This window comes from Lemur catta, chromosome 10 (genome assembly GCF_020740605.2).
Source record: "Lemur catta isolate mLemCat1 chromosome 10, mLemCat1.pri, whole genome shotgun sequence".
NCBI classification, from domain to species: Eukaryota; Metazoa; Chordata; class Mammalia; order Primates; family Lemuridae; genus Lemur; species Lemur catta.
In genome coordinates this window covers 3742230-3760583 of record NC_059137.1, presented here as the reverse complement: position 1 = coordinate 3760583, position 18354 = coordinate 3742230, and the positions used below count along the sequence as shown (strand labels likewise).

The 18354-nt window shown below is 54.9% G+C and overlaps 1 protein-coding gene across 1 annotated transcript; it reads left to right on the top strand.

Moving 5' to 3' along the window:
* The first annotated feature begins 1663 nt into the window (after nucleotides 1-1663).
* On the top strand, nucleotides 1664-18072 carry GTF3C5 (general transcription factor IIIC subunit 5). The gene is made up of 11 exons (XM_045563668.1): nucleotides 1664-2089; nucleotides 4119-4338; nucleotides 5779-5977; nucleotides 10914-11109; nucleotides 12193-12297; nucleotides 13387-13501; nucleotides 13996-14076; nucleotides 14289-14386; nucleotides 15605-15687; nucleotides 16329-16471; nucleotides 17375-18072. Exons 1-11 carry the CDS (start codon nucleotides 1937-1939, stop codon nucleotides 17533-17535), a joined length of 1554 nt encoding a protein of 517 aa, XP_045419624.1. The 5' UTR covers nucleotides 1664-1936; the 3' UTR covers nucleotides 17536-18072.
* The last annotated feature ends 282 nt before the right edge of the window (nucleotides 18073-18354 follow it).

Here is an 18354-nt window from a genome sequence, read left to right as displayed (position 1 = left end):
AATCTCAGATAACAATGAATAAATGTTTGGATATTAATATATTCCAAATATTGCAACGAAATCAAATTTAATTTGGTCTGATATTTTATTGGCCAACTCTACCTATAGTGACAAAGTCTTCAAGACTGACTCATGGGTACCAAACTCAGAGGGGTCTGATGTAAATACACCAATTTATTGATTTACAATTGCAGACAAGGGTAAAATATACATATTCAGATTCTCCTTTCTGGAAAATTAAACCATCAGAAGATTGTTTGGTGAGCACAGAATGAGAAGGACAGGAGATATCTGCAAGGAAATTTCATCTCAAGGTATGGAAAACTCTAGAGAATTACTCTGGCCTTATGACACAGAACTATCTTTGGTGGCAGAATGGGCAGTACCCAGTGGAGAGGCTGGTCAGGGACTACCAAGTCCTGGTGTGCAGCTCCCTGCAGAAATGTGCAGTTCTTCTGGCTCGTCCATCACTTGCTGTTGGTTGATTCCTCATTGCACTCTCAGAGGGGTGCTTTCTTTCAAAGATTCAGGGCTCCTGGCTGAGCTTTCCAATTACAATATAATGACATATATTTTACTTTCAGGTTACACTTTTTTCTTTTAAAAATTTATTTAGTGGGGTTTTCAGCCTTTTTTTGCATTCTTAGATCTATCTAGAATGATGAGGTAATCTTTTGATTCAGAAATCATTTCAGAAACTTGGGGTACCCATACCCCAAGGGGTCACGTGCTCTAACTTTTATCTCCCAATATCCTCAAATCCAGTCCCTTCCTTCCCTTCTCACTGCCACTTCCCTGACCCCCGGCCGCATCACTTGCCTTGATTATGCAGCCTCTGAGTTGGTTTGAGTCCACTTTTCTTCTCTGATCTCTTCTCCCCGCAACAGCCAGGGAGATCTTTCCAATGCATACACGGGATCATAGCCCTGCCAGTGTACACCTTCAAGGGCTCTCCGCCGCACTCGGAAACAGCAATCGTCAGGCCCGTCCTTTTCATGACCTATCTGGCCTGTGTCGGCCTTTGACCCCTCACCTCCCCCACTTTGCTCAGAGTTCTCCCTCCCGTCACTTCTTCGCTTCAGGGCTCCGCATGAGCCGTCCCCTGGGCGCCTCCACACAGCCGCTTCTCAATGCTCTTCCCCCGTTAGGCTCTGAGTAGTGCCCAGCACGCAGCAGACGCTTGATGCCCGCCTGCCTGACAAGGGACGAGGGACGCCCGCAGTCCGCCCCAGCTCAGGCGACCGCGCTTCGGGGTTTTCCGTGGGGAGGTGGGGCGAGCATTTAGCGCACAATTCGCTTGCTTGCCATTTCCGCATCCAGCTCCCCGCGGCCTCCCTGCAGGCGCCGTCAGAAACCTCGTCCTGGGGAGGATGGAGGCAGCCAGGAGCTAGAGAGCCTGAGCCATAACAAAACCTCTTCTTGGCGGACCCGACCCGGAAATCAATTCTCGGCAGGGACCTCTCCCCACGGAAAGAGGCGGGCCGGAAGTCTGTCTTGGGCCCGCCCACGGGCCGTCATTGGGAGAATCCTCGTAAGAAGGCGGGTACTTGGCCAAGTGCTGGTTCCGTATTGGCTAAAGTGGAACCTGGCTTCCTCCGGAACTTTCATTGGCTAAAATCTCGGCTTGGCCCTCGAGTTCTCATTGGCTAAAGTCGAGGGTGGTGTCTTACTGTCCGCGTCCCCCGCCGGCTTGTGGGAGAGACAGGTTCTGGCCCCGCCCTTCAGACTAATCTAGATTTTTAAATAAAAAGCGAAGACATGGTGGTCGCCTCTCGGGTGTTTGCTTCCTGGGAGGGTTGAGTCTCGCTGAGCTCGGGGAGTTAGGGAGACTCAAGCGGTGAGAGAGCCCGGAACGAGTCTTTCGCGGAACCATTGAGGCGAGGCCTCTGGGAGCACTTAGAGACGAGCCGTGGCGGGCCGGGCCAGACCGACAGGGATGGCGGCGCAGGCGGCCGATGCGAGGCTGGGGGCTGCCGTGCCCGTGGAGCTGCGGCGGGAGCGGCGCATGGTGTGCGTAGAGTACCCGGGCGTGGTACGCGACGTGGCTAAGATGCTGCCGACTCTGGGCGGCGAGGAAGGCGTCTCCCGTGTAAGAAGCTGGGAATCTCCAGAACACCGGGGGAGGGACCGAGTCGCCGGACTACGGCCCAAAGGGCGGGATCACTCGGGGCTGGTGTGGTTTCCTTGGCAACGGAGAGTGTAGCTGGCTCTCGGGCGGCCGGTGGGCGGGGGCTTTGCTTTCCGTGATCGTGGGCAGTCGCGGGAACGGAAGGAAAGGACAGTAGGGGAGATCCTAGGGGCTCTTTTACATCCCATCTCCACGTATGAGCCGCAGCCTCAGCATCCGTGCCATGAACGCAGCTCAGTAATAGCTGACATTTTATTCTGTGCCAGGCACGCTTCTAGGTGCTTCACTTACATTTCGTCTTTCTTAGAACCCTACCATGTAGGAACTGGCAGTGTCTGCGTTTTACAAGGGGATGAACACGGCTTGTTCAACCTCACACGGCAAGTAGGGGAGATGAGATGAAGTTCTGTGTAAGTTCTCTACATGACCAAATCTTGAAATGTCTCTTGGTTAGAGAGCTTTTCCCTGACCACCGTAACTTGAGTGGTCTCTGGCAGTTATCTGTCCCTTCATTCTGTTAATTCCAATCTGAAATTATGTTTTCACTTTTTTATTGTCTGTCTTGGTCCCCTGGCCCTGAGATTGTAAACTCCATGAGAGCAGGGACCTTTCTTGTTCTCTTCTGTACTCCTAGCACCTAGTTCTATGAATATATGTCGAATGCACAATTGAATCTTCACAACAGTCTGGTGAGTTAGATAGTATTTTTGTTTCCATTATTCACATAAAGACGCAGGTAAGAATGGTTGGATCAAACAGCTCCTACATGGTACAGTGGGGATTTGAACTCATCCATGCCTTCTGAGTTCTTAACTGCTGCTTCCTCATCCTTTATGAATATTGAAAAGTCTTGAACTCATCTTTAAGGACAGGAAGCCAATAGAGCCTGTTATTCATGTTTTGTTCTTTTATACTGACTTACTCACTTCACTTGTAGCCTTGATCAAACCCTTACTCTCCCTAACTGCCCAACTATAGTGTGAGCCCATTAATTCTACTCGTGTTTCTTGAGTACCTTCTTTGTGCGAGGCCCACAGCCGGGTTCATTCCCCCACATCAGGTCTCAGAGATGTGTGTTTCATGAGAAGAGAGATTCCAGACAACCTTCATTCTTTCCCTGGTTAGTTCCTGAACACTTCCTAAGGGCCCTGCCCTGTCCTGGGCGTTGGCGAGCCAGCAGATTAGCACATACATGATTTTGTCCTGGTGCACATTGGTGGTCCCTTCTTCCACACACATCTGACACTCATTTCGTCTCTCTTACTCGGTGTAGGGCAAGCATTTGTATATAGGTGGCAAGTGTTGAGTATTTACCATGAGTTAGACACCAGGCTAAGTGATTGATGCATATTTAATCATCTTAATAATCCTATGAGATAGGGTACTATTCTTAGGGTTTTTAAGGAGAAGGACCAAAAAGGGTCTTGGTATTCAATCTCATATGCTTGAAAAGCTATAGGTCAGCAAGTCAGAGCCAAAATGGTTATTACTGATTGATTTACTCTCCTTTGGACCTAGAAATATTTGCATATGAGACTGAATGCCAAGATCCTTTGGGATTGGTAGTTTCCTAGAGTGGGTAGCCCTAGACAAGTTGCTCAAGCTGCCCCCCTCCCATCCCCCAAGCCTCAGTTACCTCAAAGGTAAACTCAAGGGTAAAAATACCTCCTATGAAGCGTTGCCAGAAGACTCACATGAGGCCCCACACTGAACAGGAACTTGATAGACAGTGGCTTTTATGTAATTAGTGGTTGTTATCTCCAACTTTACAACCTCTCTCTATTCTCATTTTCTCCACCACATAAAAACTAAGATATTTGGGTTTAAAACATGAGTCTTTAGGAATTAAGAGCTCAGAATGAAACTCGAGCCTCCTGGCCCTTCCTGGGTCACCTGGTTCACCATCAGGCTTTTGGTGAGAGAGCAGCAGCTCCTTGTTGGCTGCTTAGCTGGTCACTGCCTTACCCTGTCGTCTTTGGCCTTGGCACAGATCTATGCAGACCCCACCAAGAGGCTGGAACTGTACTTCCGGCCCAAGGACCCGTACTGCCACCCCGTGTGTGCTAACCGCTTCAGTACCAGCAGCCTGCTGCTCCGCATCAGGAAGAAGACAAGGCGGCGGAAGGGGGTGCCAGGCGCCGAGGCCCACCCCGAGGTCACATTTGACATGGAGATCCTTGGCATCATCTCTACCATTTACAAATTTCAGGGTAACTTTGAAATCTACTTTTGCAGCATGGGTTATCTCATGGCTTGCTATCTCAACTGCCTGTAGGAAGCCTGTGGTCATCTGCACACATGAAGTGGCCAGGATGTGCCAGGCATGGGGGGCAGGGGCTGCGGGGAACAGCAGACAGAGGCCCCATGCAGGTGTCAGCCTTTCTTCCTCCACTTCCAGCTGCAGGCTCACTGATCTTCGACATACTCAGGCTAGAGATGTAGAGTTCCATGAGAAATCTCCTAATTGCTAATAAAACCATTATGTGGGGCCAAATAAAGCTGGTCAGTTTTTGCCCCCATGTTTTAGAACCTCCTCTTGGTCTTGACCACCGCTGGTCTTGCTGGCCGCCTCTTCCAAAGCCTTCCCAGCTCTCCTCGGCCCCTTGGGACCTCATGCTCCTTTGAACTCTTAATAGACTGCACGTCTCCCATGGGCTCCTCAATCAAGTTTGCTACCTACAGGGAACCCCAGTGAGGATGCTGTTGGGTGGAGCAGGGGGCGGGTAGAAAGAGCACGGGCTGTGGCAGTGTGCGTACCTGAGCTCTGCCAGTTCCTCTGGGCAAGAGCTTTGGCTTCCCTCAGCCTCAGTCTCCTTGTCCTGCAGTGGGGGCTGCAGGGCCCTGAGTCCATAGGCCCTGGAGGAGCTGCGGAGATGATGCCTGCTAAGGGGCTGGGCCCAGGCACCTGGCAGGTTACTGGCCTTAGAAATGCCTGTGGTTACAGCTGCAGTTCTGAGGCAGAACCTGGAAGGAATAAAGATTGAGAAAGGAAAAGGGGAAAAAGGAAGTGAAAAAAAGGGAAAACAGGACCCAGGGTCCCTGGGCTGGGGCATTTTGAATGTCCGTCATTCTGGTGGAATGTGGTCTTCCCCAAAGAGGGCTGTTCTTTGTGGGACAAGGTTTTCCAAGTGATTCATAAAATCTCCTCTGGCCAAGGCAATAGAGTGAAACTCTGTCAACAAAAAACAAACAAGCAAAATGAAAATGTAAAATTTCACGCTTCATATTTTCATCTCTCTCGTGAGCCAGCACCTTGCTGCACTGTGTGTTCCTGCACCGGCAGCCTCAGCTCACCTGGGAGCTTGTTAGAAATGCAGAATCTCAGAATCTGCGTTTAGCAAGATCCCAGGTGATTCACGTGCATACTGTGTGTTAAGCACCGACCTAGACTTTATCCTCACCTATCACATGGCTCCCCAGCCCCCCCAAAATAATTTTTATGTAAGTGACTTGGAGTGCACTGAGCCAAATTCACAGAAGCATTTGTAAGGTACAGTTTCAGCTCCTGCCACCATTTCCTGGCAGTCTGTGCTGAGCGGCCCATTCAGCACGTCCCTGAGAGGATGTGGGCGTAGATGCACAGCAGCCGCCTGTTTCGGGATGGGCATTCCTGGCCACAGCATCTGCCATCTGCCTGCTTCCCTTCCCAGGAATGTCTGACTTCCAGTACTTGGCTGTGCACACGGAAGCAGGTGGCAGGCACACGTCGATGTATGACAAGGTGCTCATGCTGCGGCCCGAGAAGGAGGGCTTCTTTCACCAGGAGCTGCCACTGTACATCCCCCCACCCATCTTCTCCCGGCTGGACACCCCAGTGGACTACTTCTACCGACCAGAGATGCAGCACCGGTAAGGCCCCTCCACACTGTGGCATCAGGGTCGGAGGGCCTGGGTCCAAGGCTGGACTGTGCCACTCACTAGTTGGGCAGCCTCAGACATGCCACTTTGTCTCTCAGCCTCAGGTCTCCATTCTGAAAATGGGATGACAGCAGTACTACTGAACAGAAGTATTAGGATTGAGTTTATTTATCTATCTATTTAGAGACAGAGTCTCGCCCTGTCATCTAGGCTAGAGTGCAGTAGCATGATTAGAGCTCACTGCAGCGTCAGACTCCTGCCTCAGCCTCCTGAGTAGCTGGCACTACAGGCGCACGCCACCACGCCTGGCTAATTTTTTCTATTTTTTGTAGAAATAGTCTCACTATGTTGACCAGGCTACTAGGCTAGTCTTGAACTCCTGGCTTTAAGCAATCCTCCTGCCTCCAACTCCCAAAGTGCTGGGGTTATAGGCGTGAGCCACCACGCTTGGGCAGGATTGAATTTAAAAAGCACGTGTAGTTCTCAGTGCAGGGCCGAGTGCAGAATGACTCCTTCGCAGGCGGTGGCCTGTGTGATCAGCAGATGAGCTTCATTCCCAGGGACTCCTGCAGCACAGAGAACTTGGCTGTGGGGCTTGAGGGTTCTTGCGAGAAATGTCCTTTTTGGTTTAATCCCCTGGTCATTGCTGACCGGCTACTCTGTGGATGATACTACTTAAGAAAGGCCACCTGTGAATGTCCCACTCTGACCCCAGGCCTTTCCCACTTCCAACACCCCTGGAGGAGTTTCATGGCCATCTTCATAATCCATCCTTCCTCTGCCCATCTTCTTTTGCCACACTCACCTGCAAAACCTCAGGCCCCATTCATCCCACCTGTTTGCCATCTCCTGGCCTGCCCAGTGGCTGGAGGTGGCTTCAGAGAACCGTCCAACCCCTGGCCTGTCTCCTGGTGCCATCTTCCTCAAGGTGCCTCTGACTTTCTACACAGATCTTGCCTGTTGTGCACTTGGGTACGGTCTGTGTTCCCTCTGGAATGTAAAGACCTGAGGACAGGCACATGGTGTCTCTGGAATCAGTGGTTTCTTCTACACTGAGGGTCGTGAGAAGCCAGATGGACGTGGCTCATAGCCCATCCGCCACCCGCCTCCACCCCCCAAGTGCACATCCCTACCAAGACCACATGTAATTCAAATGAAATGAATTCTTTAATTTAGATGCTCTCGACGTAATTAGAGCCCCCTGGGGTTGTTGGAGAGGCAGGCCTGGGCATTGTCAAATGTTGGTTTTTATGCTGGAGACCAGCCCACATTGACACGAAGGAATAGGATTTCCTTTGCATAAAAGCCAGGACTGAATAGTATGGGGGGAACAATGAAGAAAACGAGTTTGAAAGAACCCAGCTTGAGATGAATACTGCCCACCAGCTTCACGACCACGCGTCCCGCATCCCGTGGAGGGGCTGTGTGTGCCTTACCTGCTCGCCATGACTCCCAGGGTCCCGTCCCCCTCTGCGCACGTGAGGAGGGGAGGCTTGGGCTCAGGGCCCATGTCCCACCGTCTTCCCCACTCCCTGGCCTTGCGCATTGCTCAGTGCCACACTCTTCTCATTTTTGTGAGCTTTACTTTTTAAAATTACATACAAAGAGACAATTTTTAAAACACTTTCTCATTTCAACGTAAGCTCCCTGAAAGTAGAGATTTGGCCTGTTTTGGCCTCACTCATACCCCTGTGCCCAGGGCAGGGCCTGGCCTGGCCTGCGAGAGGCACTTGGTGAGTCTCTGTGGGCCCGGTGCGAAGATTTGGGGAGCAAGGAAAGCAAAGGAAAAAGATTAAAACATGCCTGCAGGGTGCTGTGTGAAGAATTGCTCCATAGCACGTTTTAATCTTCCAAAAATGCAGCCTTCAGGAGAGTGGGCTCTTAGGACTGACGTAGCACATGTTGCAGGGCCTCCTTTGCTCTGTGGAAAAGGCAGGTGTTACAACAGATTTTGTGGAATTTGTGGAATAAAAATAAATTGTGGTTTGATAATAGAAGCCTAGAAAAGTCTGGAAGATTGGGCTCAGAACACTTTTCTCTGGGGGTGGAAGGACTTTCTCATCCTCATTAAACATTTCCTTCAGCAAGTCCTGACAACCCGGGTCATGGCCCAGGGCGCTCTCTGGAGCCTTGGGTCCCTGGACCACATGGCAGATGAGGGGCCGCTCAGGGGCCAGGGAGCCAGACAGAACACAAGGAACAGATGGGTGCCGCAAGTGACAGGGAGTGGGTTGGATGGGGCAAGCTGGTGGACCTCGGAGGAATTGACACCCGAAACAGACTTGAGAGAGAACGGAGCTGGGCTGGTGAAGCTCCAGGGAGAATGTTCTAGACCAGGGGATCTGCACATGCAAAAGAAGCGTCAGGAGGCTGGTGCCCCAGAGCAGAGCGAGCTGGGGAGAGTGGCAGGGGAGGGTCTCGTAGACCATGGTTGGAGGCTTAGATTTTATCCTCAGGAGAAGGTGTATTGTTCTCTGCCTTTGAAAAATGGTATGGAAAGTTCTAACATACCTCAGAGGGTGGCCTCCGCGTGCCCATCACGTGCTTCCACAGTGAGCAGTGTTCTGCGCTCATGTCCTCCTCCTCTGCCACCCCGGCAGCTCAGCACGGCCCCCAGAAACAAGAAGTGTGTGTCTCTAGCAGGGGAGGACTCGTGTTTCAAACCTGCCTGCAATCAGTGTCGTACCGAACAGATGTGACAGTACTCCCTGATACCAGCCAGACCCTGTTCTTGTTCAGTTTGCCCTGATTGTCTCAACAGCAACTTAGGAGCCAAACAGGGTCCACACACGTTGCTTTTGATTGATGTCTGGCAGGTCTGTTTAAGATGTAACATCCCCTGCCATCCCCACCCACCTTTTTTCTGATTGTAAGAGTAAATTACGCTTGTTAGGAAAGAAAAAAACTACGGAAATATATAACTAAACAGAATCAGGTCATGTCACCTCGCTGCTGAAAACTTTGCATGTAGAGTGCATGTAGAATGATAATGATTTTCTGATCTATTATACTTAGTATGAGAGTTTTAAGCAGGGGGTGATATGATCCCTTTTTAAAGTTACATATTTTAAAGTTATGTATTCTAAAATGTTTTGATTTCCCCCCACACAGCAATTTACTCTTGTCAGAATCAAACAGAAATATACAGAAGAACAGAGCACCCTCTAGGCTGCTGCACCTGGTGGTGGACGGCAGCATCCGAGTCACCACTGTGCCCCATGGGGCCGGCAGACAGCTGTTCCCAAGCCTCTGGGGTGGGGACGAGGGAGGAGGGCAGCTGCCCTTGGCCCTGCTTTCTCCCCATGTGGGTTATTGGTTTTCCACCATGTGGGAAGAGCCTGCCTTTTCTCCCAGGGCTGTTATCGATTCTTCCGCTCTGCTGGCCTTCCCGGGTGCCCAGGACTGGCAGGGAGGAGGCCTAATCGCCCCTCGTGGGCCCCTCCCTGGGTCTGGGGAGGTCGAGCTTACCAGGCGGGCAGAAGAGAGGCTGGGAGGCTGGCCTGATAGTGTCCCTCCTACTGAAGGGCGTTGAGCCCCTCCTGTTCCTTAGGGGAGCCCTCCAGGATGGGCCTGCTGACTTTGCCGTTGGCACCCCTCAGTCCCTGCCAACAGTTCTCCACGCACTTAGAATCACGGTGACACACCCAGACCACAGCCTGAATCCACCAGGGGAGGTGGCTGTGGGCCTCTCCCTGCAGGGACGGGCACAAGCGGGCTGCCTGGCTTTCCTTCTTGCAGGTGTCTTTGAAAACGGGATAATGTTGCACCCGTCTGGGGTGGTTTCTAATGGAGGCACATAAAAAAAAAAAAAAGACACAATCTTGATCTCATCTTTTAAATTTTGTTACCCAATGCGCAAGTCACTTTGTTATTCTGTGTACGTGTGCAAAGGGTATGTGTGCGTGTAGAAAATTAGGTGTTAATCACCTGAATGAAATTATGTGATGTCCAGGACATACTTTAAATGTATTTCAAAATGCTTTAGTGGGTTGGGGCAGAGTGTGGGTGAAGCAAAATCAGCCACGTGGTGATAATCATTGACGCTGGTGACGGGCTCACGGGGATTCTTTATCCTGGTATCCCTGCTTCCTGTAAGTTTGATGTTTGCTATCCAGTGTTAGAGAGGTCACCACTACAAGTACGTCAGGAAAGACATCTGCCTAAGTGTATTCTGTGCCAACACGCAGAGAGAGTGTTCTAGAATCCTTTGTTTTTTTTTCTTTTTGAAGATTTTTTTAGAGCAGTTGTAGGTTCACAGCAAAATAAGAGGAAGGTACAGAGATTTCCTATATAACCCCCTGCCATGCACAGCCTCCCCTACGTCGGCACCCCGCCAGAGTGGTGCCCTTGTCACGGTGACGAACCCACCGTGATACGGCTCTGGGCAAGTTTCCTAATCCTTGTGGCCTCAGCTGCTTCATCAGAAAATTGTTCCTTCTCTATAGGAGTGTTTGGAGGGTTAAATACATGAGTCACAGAAAAGTTAATGTCGGTAAATACAGCTCTTGTCACTCGCGGATCGTGTTCTCTGTGTGGCTGAGCCTTAAACGATTTCCCCGTTCCTGGCTGATGGGCATTTAGACTGTGTCTGGTGTTTCACTGGCTATATGGTGCTATTCGTGGCTCAGTGCAGTTGCGAGGCCACCAGCCTTATGACAGGTGCCCTTTCCCGCACCCCGGCTTCTGGGGCCTTTGGCCTTGCCCTGGTCTCTGAGCTGCCATTGCCAGTCACAGCTGCTTCTCTTCCTTGGTCCTCAGCCTGAGAACACAGGTTCCTTCGGCAGCCAGCTTTGTAGTCCTCTCCTGAACCCAGGTTTCCAGGGAAAAGGCACACACTTGTGCCACTGGGCGCCTGCTTGGTCTGGCCCGGCCTGTGCCTGGGATCATCCTTGATGGTCCTGTTCTTACCGGTACTCTTGGCCCCCAGGGAAGGCTACAACAACCCCCCCATCTCAGGCGAGAATCTGATTGGCCTGAGCAGGGCCCGGCGCCCCCACAATGCCATCTTTGTCAACTTCGAGGAGGACGAGGTGCCCATGAAGCCATTGGAGGCTGCAGTCCAGACGTGGAAGAGAGTTTGCACCAACCCCATAGACCGGAAGGTGGAGGAGGAGCTGAGGAAGGTCAGTCCTGTCTGCCAGCGCCCGCCGTCGCCGCCTCGGTTCTGACCACTGTGTTTACCCAGCTGCTCCCCTTCCCAGGTGGTGGCTTGACTCTGCTTAACTTTGTCAAACTCCTTCCTTAGTACCTGGAATTTTTCATCTCTAGTTGTCACATCTGAAAGCCATGTTGGTATAAGCCCTGCATTCCCGAGGTTGAAAGTAGTTCTTAGAATTCTTAAGAAGTCCCTTTGGGGGTCATAAAAAAATGGGTGCATTGTTCAAATGTGACTTAAATGTGGAACTCTGGGACCCACTGAACTTTGAGCCAGCGGGGCACCTGCTGTGTGCCAGGGCCCAGTACTTTCTTCCCCGTGAGAGCTGCAGCCCTGCTGCCGGGCACCCGCCTTCCCCTCGGGCTTGCAGGTGCTTTCAGGTCGGAGGCTGGGGCCTCTGGCTGTTGTGTCCCCTCAGGCGTGAACAGCAAGGTCACAGTGAGGCACGTCACTCTCCCCTTGCTTAAGCTGAAGTTACACACTGTTCCTGTGGGCAGTTTCTTTCTGCCAGAGACCGAGTGGTACCTTGTTGAATTTCCAGCAGTCCCTGGGCTGCATAGTCTGTGGCTCCTCGTTGTCCCCTGGACACAGTGCCTGTTTCCAGACAGGCTCCCGAGGACTTTCTGCCCTGGCCCTCCACACTCCGGCCACACTGGCCTTTTGCTGTCCTCCCTGGGCCAGGCTATCCCCTTCAGCCTTGGTGGAGTGCCACCTCAGGCATCTGCCCTCTAGGTTGGGGCTGCTTGGGGACCCTGGAGCTCTGGCACACCCCCCTCTCCCTGCTCCCTTGCTGTATTGTGAGCTGTATGAGGGCAGGGACCATGTCCCTTGTGGTCACTGCAAGGCCCCCAGGCCGCACACCTGCACATCCCAGGCATCCACCCAGTCTGCTGAGGGCAGGAAGAGGGAGGGAAGGAGTGCAGGGGCCTCGGGGCTGGGCTCGGCCTGTTCAGCCCCTGCCCTCCACCCACTCCTCTCGTGCTGGGGAGCCTGGGGAAGCAGGGCGGAAGCTGCTGGGCTTGTCTCAGCCTCTGCCCTTGGCCTTCCCCAGCTGTTTGACATCCGTCCTATCTGGTCTCGGAACGCCGTCAAGGCCAACATCAGCGTCCACCCCGACAAGCTCAAGGTCTTGCTTCCCTACTTGGCCTATTACATGGTAAGTGCTGGCTGCACACTCGCAGCATGGGGATTGGTCCCTGATGTGACATCTTAGAACTGCAGTGAGAGCAGGTGGCGCCTGTCCAACCCGCATCCTGTACCTGTCCCCATCCAGCACCCTGGGATAGTTTGTTAAAGCCAACGAGAAAGGTTTCCAGCTCCCGGAGTCCAGGGGGCTCTCCACAGCCTCCTAATAACTTACTTGGCCATATTTGGATGATTTTGGGATCAAGGATTAATTATCTGACTTGTAAGTAAAGGGATCATGCAATGTAGGATGACCTCTCTGTGAGAACTTTGTGGTACTGGGTAAGCACTGTGTGCACATGAGATCCTTTGTTCCTTCCTGGAGGTGACAGCAGGGATCCCTTTTTAACTCTAAGGACAAGCCTAGGCTTAGAGAGGTGGCATGACCATGAGGTGCCACATCCGCCGGCTGCAGGTGGCAGAGCCCAGCCTGTCTGGCTGCAGAGCCCAGGCCCCTGCCCACTGCGGCTGCCTCAGCTGCTCCCACCGTGTTGATGGGTTCTGTGGGTCCCGGAGGGGCATAGAGAGCAGGTGTCATAGCTGAGGTTCCAAACGGTGCAGATGGGAAAGGGATTGTCCCTGCCGAGGCACCCACGCAGAGCGTCTGGGGAGGCCAGCGTGTGGCATGACCATGAGGGCTGGCGATGAATGGTGAGCCTGAGAAAGAGTTGGTCCTCCCCACCTTTCAGACTCCGGACTCCGGAGAGCCCCCTCTGTCACTTGGCATTGGCTTCCTGACATAAGTACTTCAGAAGCACCATTTGGAGACAAGATATCCCACCCATTAGGACAGCAGTGACATCGGGCACTTGCTGTGTGCCAGGCACCATGGTAACGGCGCCACGGGCATTATCTCATTTAATCCTCCCCCAAAGCATGGGAAAGTGTGTTCTTGTCACCTCCGTGTGACAGGAAGACCAAGGATTGGAAAGGCACAGGGCAGAGCCGAGCTGGGCGTCCAGGGCTGTGTCCCCGGTGCTCGGGCTGTCCTGCCTCGGCACAGGGCTGTGTCTGCCTGGGCCTCGACTTCGCCTCACATTCCTACCTGCTCTGTCTCCAGATAACAGGCCCCTGGCGAAGCCTGTGGATTCGATTTGGGTATGACCCCCGAAAAAACCCAGATGCCAAGATTTATCAAGTCCTTGATTTCCGAATCCGTTGTGGAATGAAATACGGTAAAAACCACTAAAAGTTTAGCTTGCTTTCTTTCTCTCCTTGTGTCTTTCAGTTTCTAGCCTTGTCTTTTGTCGTAAGACCCTGTTCACCTGGAAGGGAAAGCCTTTCCCCCTTGGTGAGAATACGCTGGGTGCAGGATAGCGTTGAAACGAAGGCTCAGCTCTGTCCCGCCCCCACTGCTGACCCTCCGTTTTGGAACCACAGTCCCCGGTTCACTTGCTTCATGGTGACCTGTGGTCCTGTGACTTGGCCCAGGTACCAGTTAGTGAGTGTCAAAGCCCAGGACTGCAGTGAGCTCCACAGTGCACCCGCCCTGTGTGGACGCGCTGGGCCACCTTGCTGACTGTTACTCCAGTGGTGGGCTTGGCGGCCTGGGGTCGCCTGTCTCGGGAGCTGGCCCCGGGAACCCAGGCCCCACCTCCAGCGTGAAGCCAGTGCCGTTTGCAGATGGGCCCTGTGCCCGCCTGCCCGACATGCCCGCCCTCGTCTGCAGGTTACGCCCCCAGCGACTTGCCTGTCAAAGCAAAGCGCAGCACCTACAACTACAGCCTTCCCATCACTGTCAAAAAGACGCGTAAGTGCCCCGGGACCATTCTGTGGGTCAGGTGTGATTTGCCCTCATGCCAACGCCAAGGAAGGGGGCGTCTGGACAGCAGATGGGGAGGTTCTTCCTGGGGTCACTTCTCACAGAGGTGGGTGGGCAGGTGGGGGGCAGAGAGGGTGATTGGGAGAGACACCTCCATCCCCACCCCCATATGCCAAAGCACTGCCATTGTCCCCATGCAGCCAGCCAGCTCGTCACCATGCATGACCTGAAGCAGGGCCTGGGCCCATCGGGGACAGCCGGTGCTCGGAAATCAGCCTCCAACAAGTACAAGCTCAAGGTGGGTGCCCTGTGAGCCCCCCGAGGGAGCAGCCTGTCTGGCTGAGGGTGAAGGGCGAGGGAAGACATGAGACGGCATCTCACTCTGGGGGCCGCGTGCCCTGTGGGTAACATCTGGGGGCTTTGAGGCAGCTCTGCACTCCCAGTGCCTTGGCCCCACCCCACCTTTGGGAGAGTGAGAACCTGGGGCACGAGCCACCCCGGGCCATGGGTGTTGAGGACCATCTGGGCAAAGAGGTGGTGACATGTCTCAGAGGGAAACCTGACACCAGCAGCTGTGTGTGGCTGCCCTCCATGAGCGCGGCCCCCCCGAGCCACGTGACGGCCCTGGAATGACGGGAATTGGGCGCTTGCATGAGCGCCGGGCCAGAGCAGACCAGCTGGGCTGCAGCTGCGGGCTGGGCACGGCGCCGGGACGGGCAGGAGCCTCATGGGCTCACGCTCTTTCATTGTTGCGGTCGCTCGGCAGGAGCTGGCAGTTCCCAAAGGCTTCCCCACACTGGGACTCCCGTGAGCCCCTCCACGGTCTTGGGGGAGGCCAGGCAGGGCGCGTCCCCCACCCTGGAATCACCTGCCTAGGGTTGTGGGTGGCAGTGTACGTGCAGCAGAGACGGGCTGTCGTCAGTGCTGCTGGGCCCCGTGCCTGCGCCTCCAGGTGTTCCAGACCTTTGCTGTCTTTGAAGGGAGGGGAACCATGTCACGGCTTGCGTGGCCTCCTTCTCAAGGACTCTAACACTGGAGGCCATTGTCCTTGCCTTGAGAACTGCGTGCCTAGGCGGGGAGAGGAGAAAACCCTGCTTTCCTCCCACACAAGATGTCAGGGCAGCGTGGGGGACATAGGATGACCAGTAGTGGCAGTCGGCGAGGAATGAGCAGGTCAGATCGTGCAGGGAGGCGCAGAGAGCAGAGCCCAGCACGAGACTAGCCCGGCACCACACCATATGCACCGTGGCCGTCACGCGGGCAACTCGAGGTTCCTGGTGGCCCTGGGAGGGCCTGGCTCCTCCCTCCCTTTCCCAGAACCCCCTGGGGAGTCAGAGCCTGTTTTCTGCACATCTGCTCACCAGCCTTCCTGCCTGTCTGCCTGGCCTGTGCTGGTGGCAGCCAACTCCTGGGAGAATCCCCCACGGGAGCCTGCAGCGCAGCATGGGGGTCTCCAACGCCGCCTGCCCCGAGGGCTCCGGCTCACTTTCTCTGTCTCTCTCCCTCCTTTCACCAGGACTCGGTCTACATCTTCCGGGAGGGGGGCCTGCCGCCCTACCGACAAATGTTCTACCAGTTGTGCGATTTGAACGTGGAAGAGTATGTACGGGAGGGGCCCTGAGACGCAGGGGGCCCGTGGGACTCGGGGAGTGCTGGGAACCTGCCAGGGTCGCGGTGTTGGCTGCCAGCTCTTCTGCTTCTCGTCAGCCTTGCTCTCTGCAAGGAGACTCGCCCGGCTGCTGCTGCTGAGAGCCCTGCCCTGCCCAGTGGCCCGCGCCGTGGCTGCACTCTGAGCAGCGACTCTGCGCGGGGCAGAGGCGATTCTTGCTGTTGTGTCTTTGCCCCTCCTCCTCCATTGCCCTCATGAAGGTCCAGAGGCGGGTCCTAATTCTGGGGCTGAAACCTTTTATCTGCTTGTTCTTAGTCAAGTTTAAAAAGCTGCAGGGGTTGGGCACTGGGCTGGGAGGTGGGAGCCTGTTAACTGTGGCTTGAACTCTGATGAAAGCCGTGACTTAGCAGAAACTCGTGCGTGGGCACACCCCCCGCTCTGCATGCAGCGCCAGGGGTCCCGGGACCACCCAGGCTCAGGACCCCAGCTGGGGGCACGCAGCTCTCATGCTCGCCCTCGTGCCACATTCGGCTCTGCTGGCTTTGTTTTTCTCAGTACAACTCCCCCTCTGCCAAAGCTGGATACTGGTACCCTGGGACGTTATACCCCAGTCCCCTCCCTCTGCCCCCAGGTTGCAGAAGATCATTCACCGCAATGATGGGGCGGAGAACTCATGCACAGAACGGGATGGGTGGTGCCTCCCCAAGACCAGCGACGACCTGAGGGATGCCATGTCCCTCATGACCCGGCAGACCATCCGCTCTAAGAGGCCTGGTGAGAACTGCTTGGGGTAAAGGGGGGCCCCAGATGCCAAGTGACCCACTCTGGGGACAGGAAGTGTCCCTAATGGACCCGTTTCCAAGAAATTGCACCCAAGTGGGTTTATCTTGCCCCTGCCCCTGGTGGGAGGGAGGCCTGTGAGTCTGGGCCCAGCCTAGGAGCCAGCGCTGCCCCAGCTGCCCACTGAGGCCGTCTGGGGCCGGGGCTGTGGCACTCAGCCTGGGGCCTACAGCAGGAGCTAGCCTGGCCTGCAGTCGGGCCCCCACCCCATGCCCTGACACCAGCCCACATCTTCCAGCCACACGTGGGCACGCTCTGCCTCTGTTTTCTTCCATGGGGGGGCGGGCAGGGACAGTGGGAGCCGTGGCCAACCACTCTGCTCTGCATTGCCCGGCTCCTTCCTGGGACCCGGCAGCCCTGGCGGGGACGGGCGCTAGCACTGAGGAAGCGAGGGGGTGAGCGCTTGCGGGCTGTGGTCCTGGTGAGGCTGGGGAGAGCTGGGGCCCTCTCAGGGGTTCCGCCCAGGCTTGGGGTGAGGCCTAGACCAGCCACACCCCACAGAGCTGACCAGAGCAGGGGTTCTCAGCCTTGTCTGGGACACGGACTGGGCCCCCTGTAGGTTCTGATCATCAAGATTAAGGCTCTAATTGAGGTAATGAACCTTCTCCCAGGAAAGGGGGTGTATTCTCCTGGGGGGTCCATGGGTCCCTGCAGCTGTCTGTGGCCCCTCTGGGAAAGTGGCTGTCAAAGCTGCCTGCCTCAGTGTTCCCCTGAAGTGCCTGTTAAACTACGGATGCCTGGTGTCCCCCAGCCCATCCCCCTGCCAGCTGTGGTAGTGACCGGGCTCCTGGGTGCTGTGTCGGGACACACTGGCCTTGTCTCCTCTCCTGGCCGCAGCTCTCTTCTCCAGTCCCACCAAGGCTGGCGGTGGGAAGGAGCAGCTGACCTACGAGTCCGGAGAGGACGAGGAGGACGACGATGAGGAGGAGGAGGAGGACTTCAAGCCGTCGGACGGCAGTGAAAACGAGATGGAGACGGAGATTCTGGACTACGTGTGACAGGGCCCTGGGCCCAAGACTGGGCCTCCTGACCAGGCCAGATTTGTGACCGGCCTAATGAGGGAGCCAGGGCAAGCCACAGCTACCCTGTGCCACCCACACAGAGCCAGTGGCCCTCGGAGGCCCCTCTGAGGAAAGCTGGGGGTCCCAGCAAAGGGTGCCGCTGACCCAGCGCTGGCCACACATGACCTGCTGCTCCGTGTTGCCCTCTGGCCCTGGGTGGTTGGGGACATCCCTGAAGTTGTGCCCTGGCTCTGTGCACGTGGGAATCAGTCTAGCGTCTGGCTGAGCCGGCACCTACCGCCTCTCTGGCTGAGACAAGCTGGGGCCCAGCTGCAGGTGGAGATGCCCCACCTGGGGCAGGGCTGGTCTCAGCTGGGATCTCCCGACTCTGGTGGCAGAGACGGTTTGGGGAGCCTGGCCCATGGTCACTGTGGCCAGAGGCTGTCCTTGTCTGTGGACCCCATCCATTTGGGGTAGCTTTGGCAAAGGCCATGCCCAGCTGAAATTGTCTTATTAAATCGATGTTCCTGAGGAGTCTTGGTTTCTCAGTTGGAACGTTAGAGCCACAGGGCAGTTTCCTCTAGTCCGGGACTTAGGGCTCCCCTAGTGCCTTCATTTGCCAGTGGGTAGGGTGAGGGCAGCCAGGAGTATCTCAAGCCTGGACTCATTTTTTCTCTAAATGGATGTGTTCTTGACAAGGTCACGGGAAACAGGCCCTGCTGAGGCCCCCTGGAGCCAAGCCTGCCTCCCACAGCCTCCGGGCAGCACACAGGCTAGAGATGGGCTGTCACCCCACCACTTAGTGTGACCCTGAGT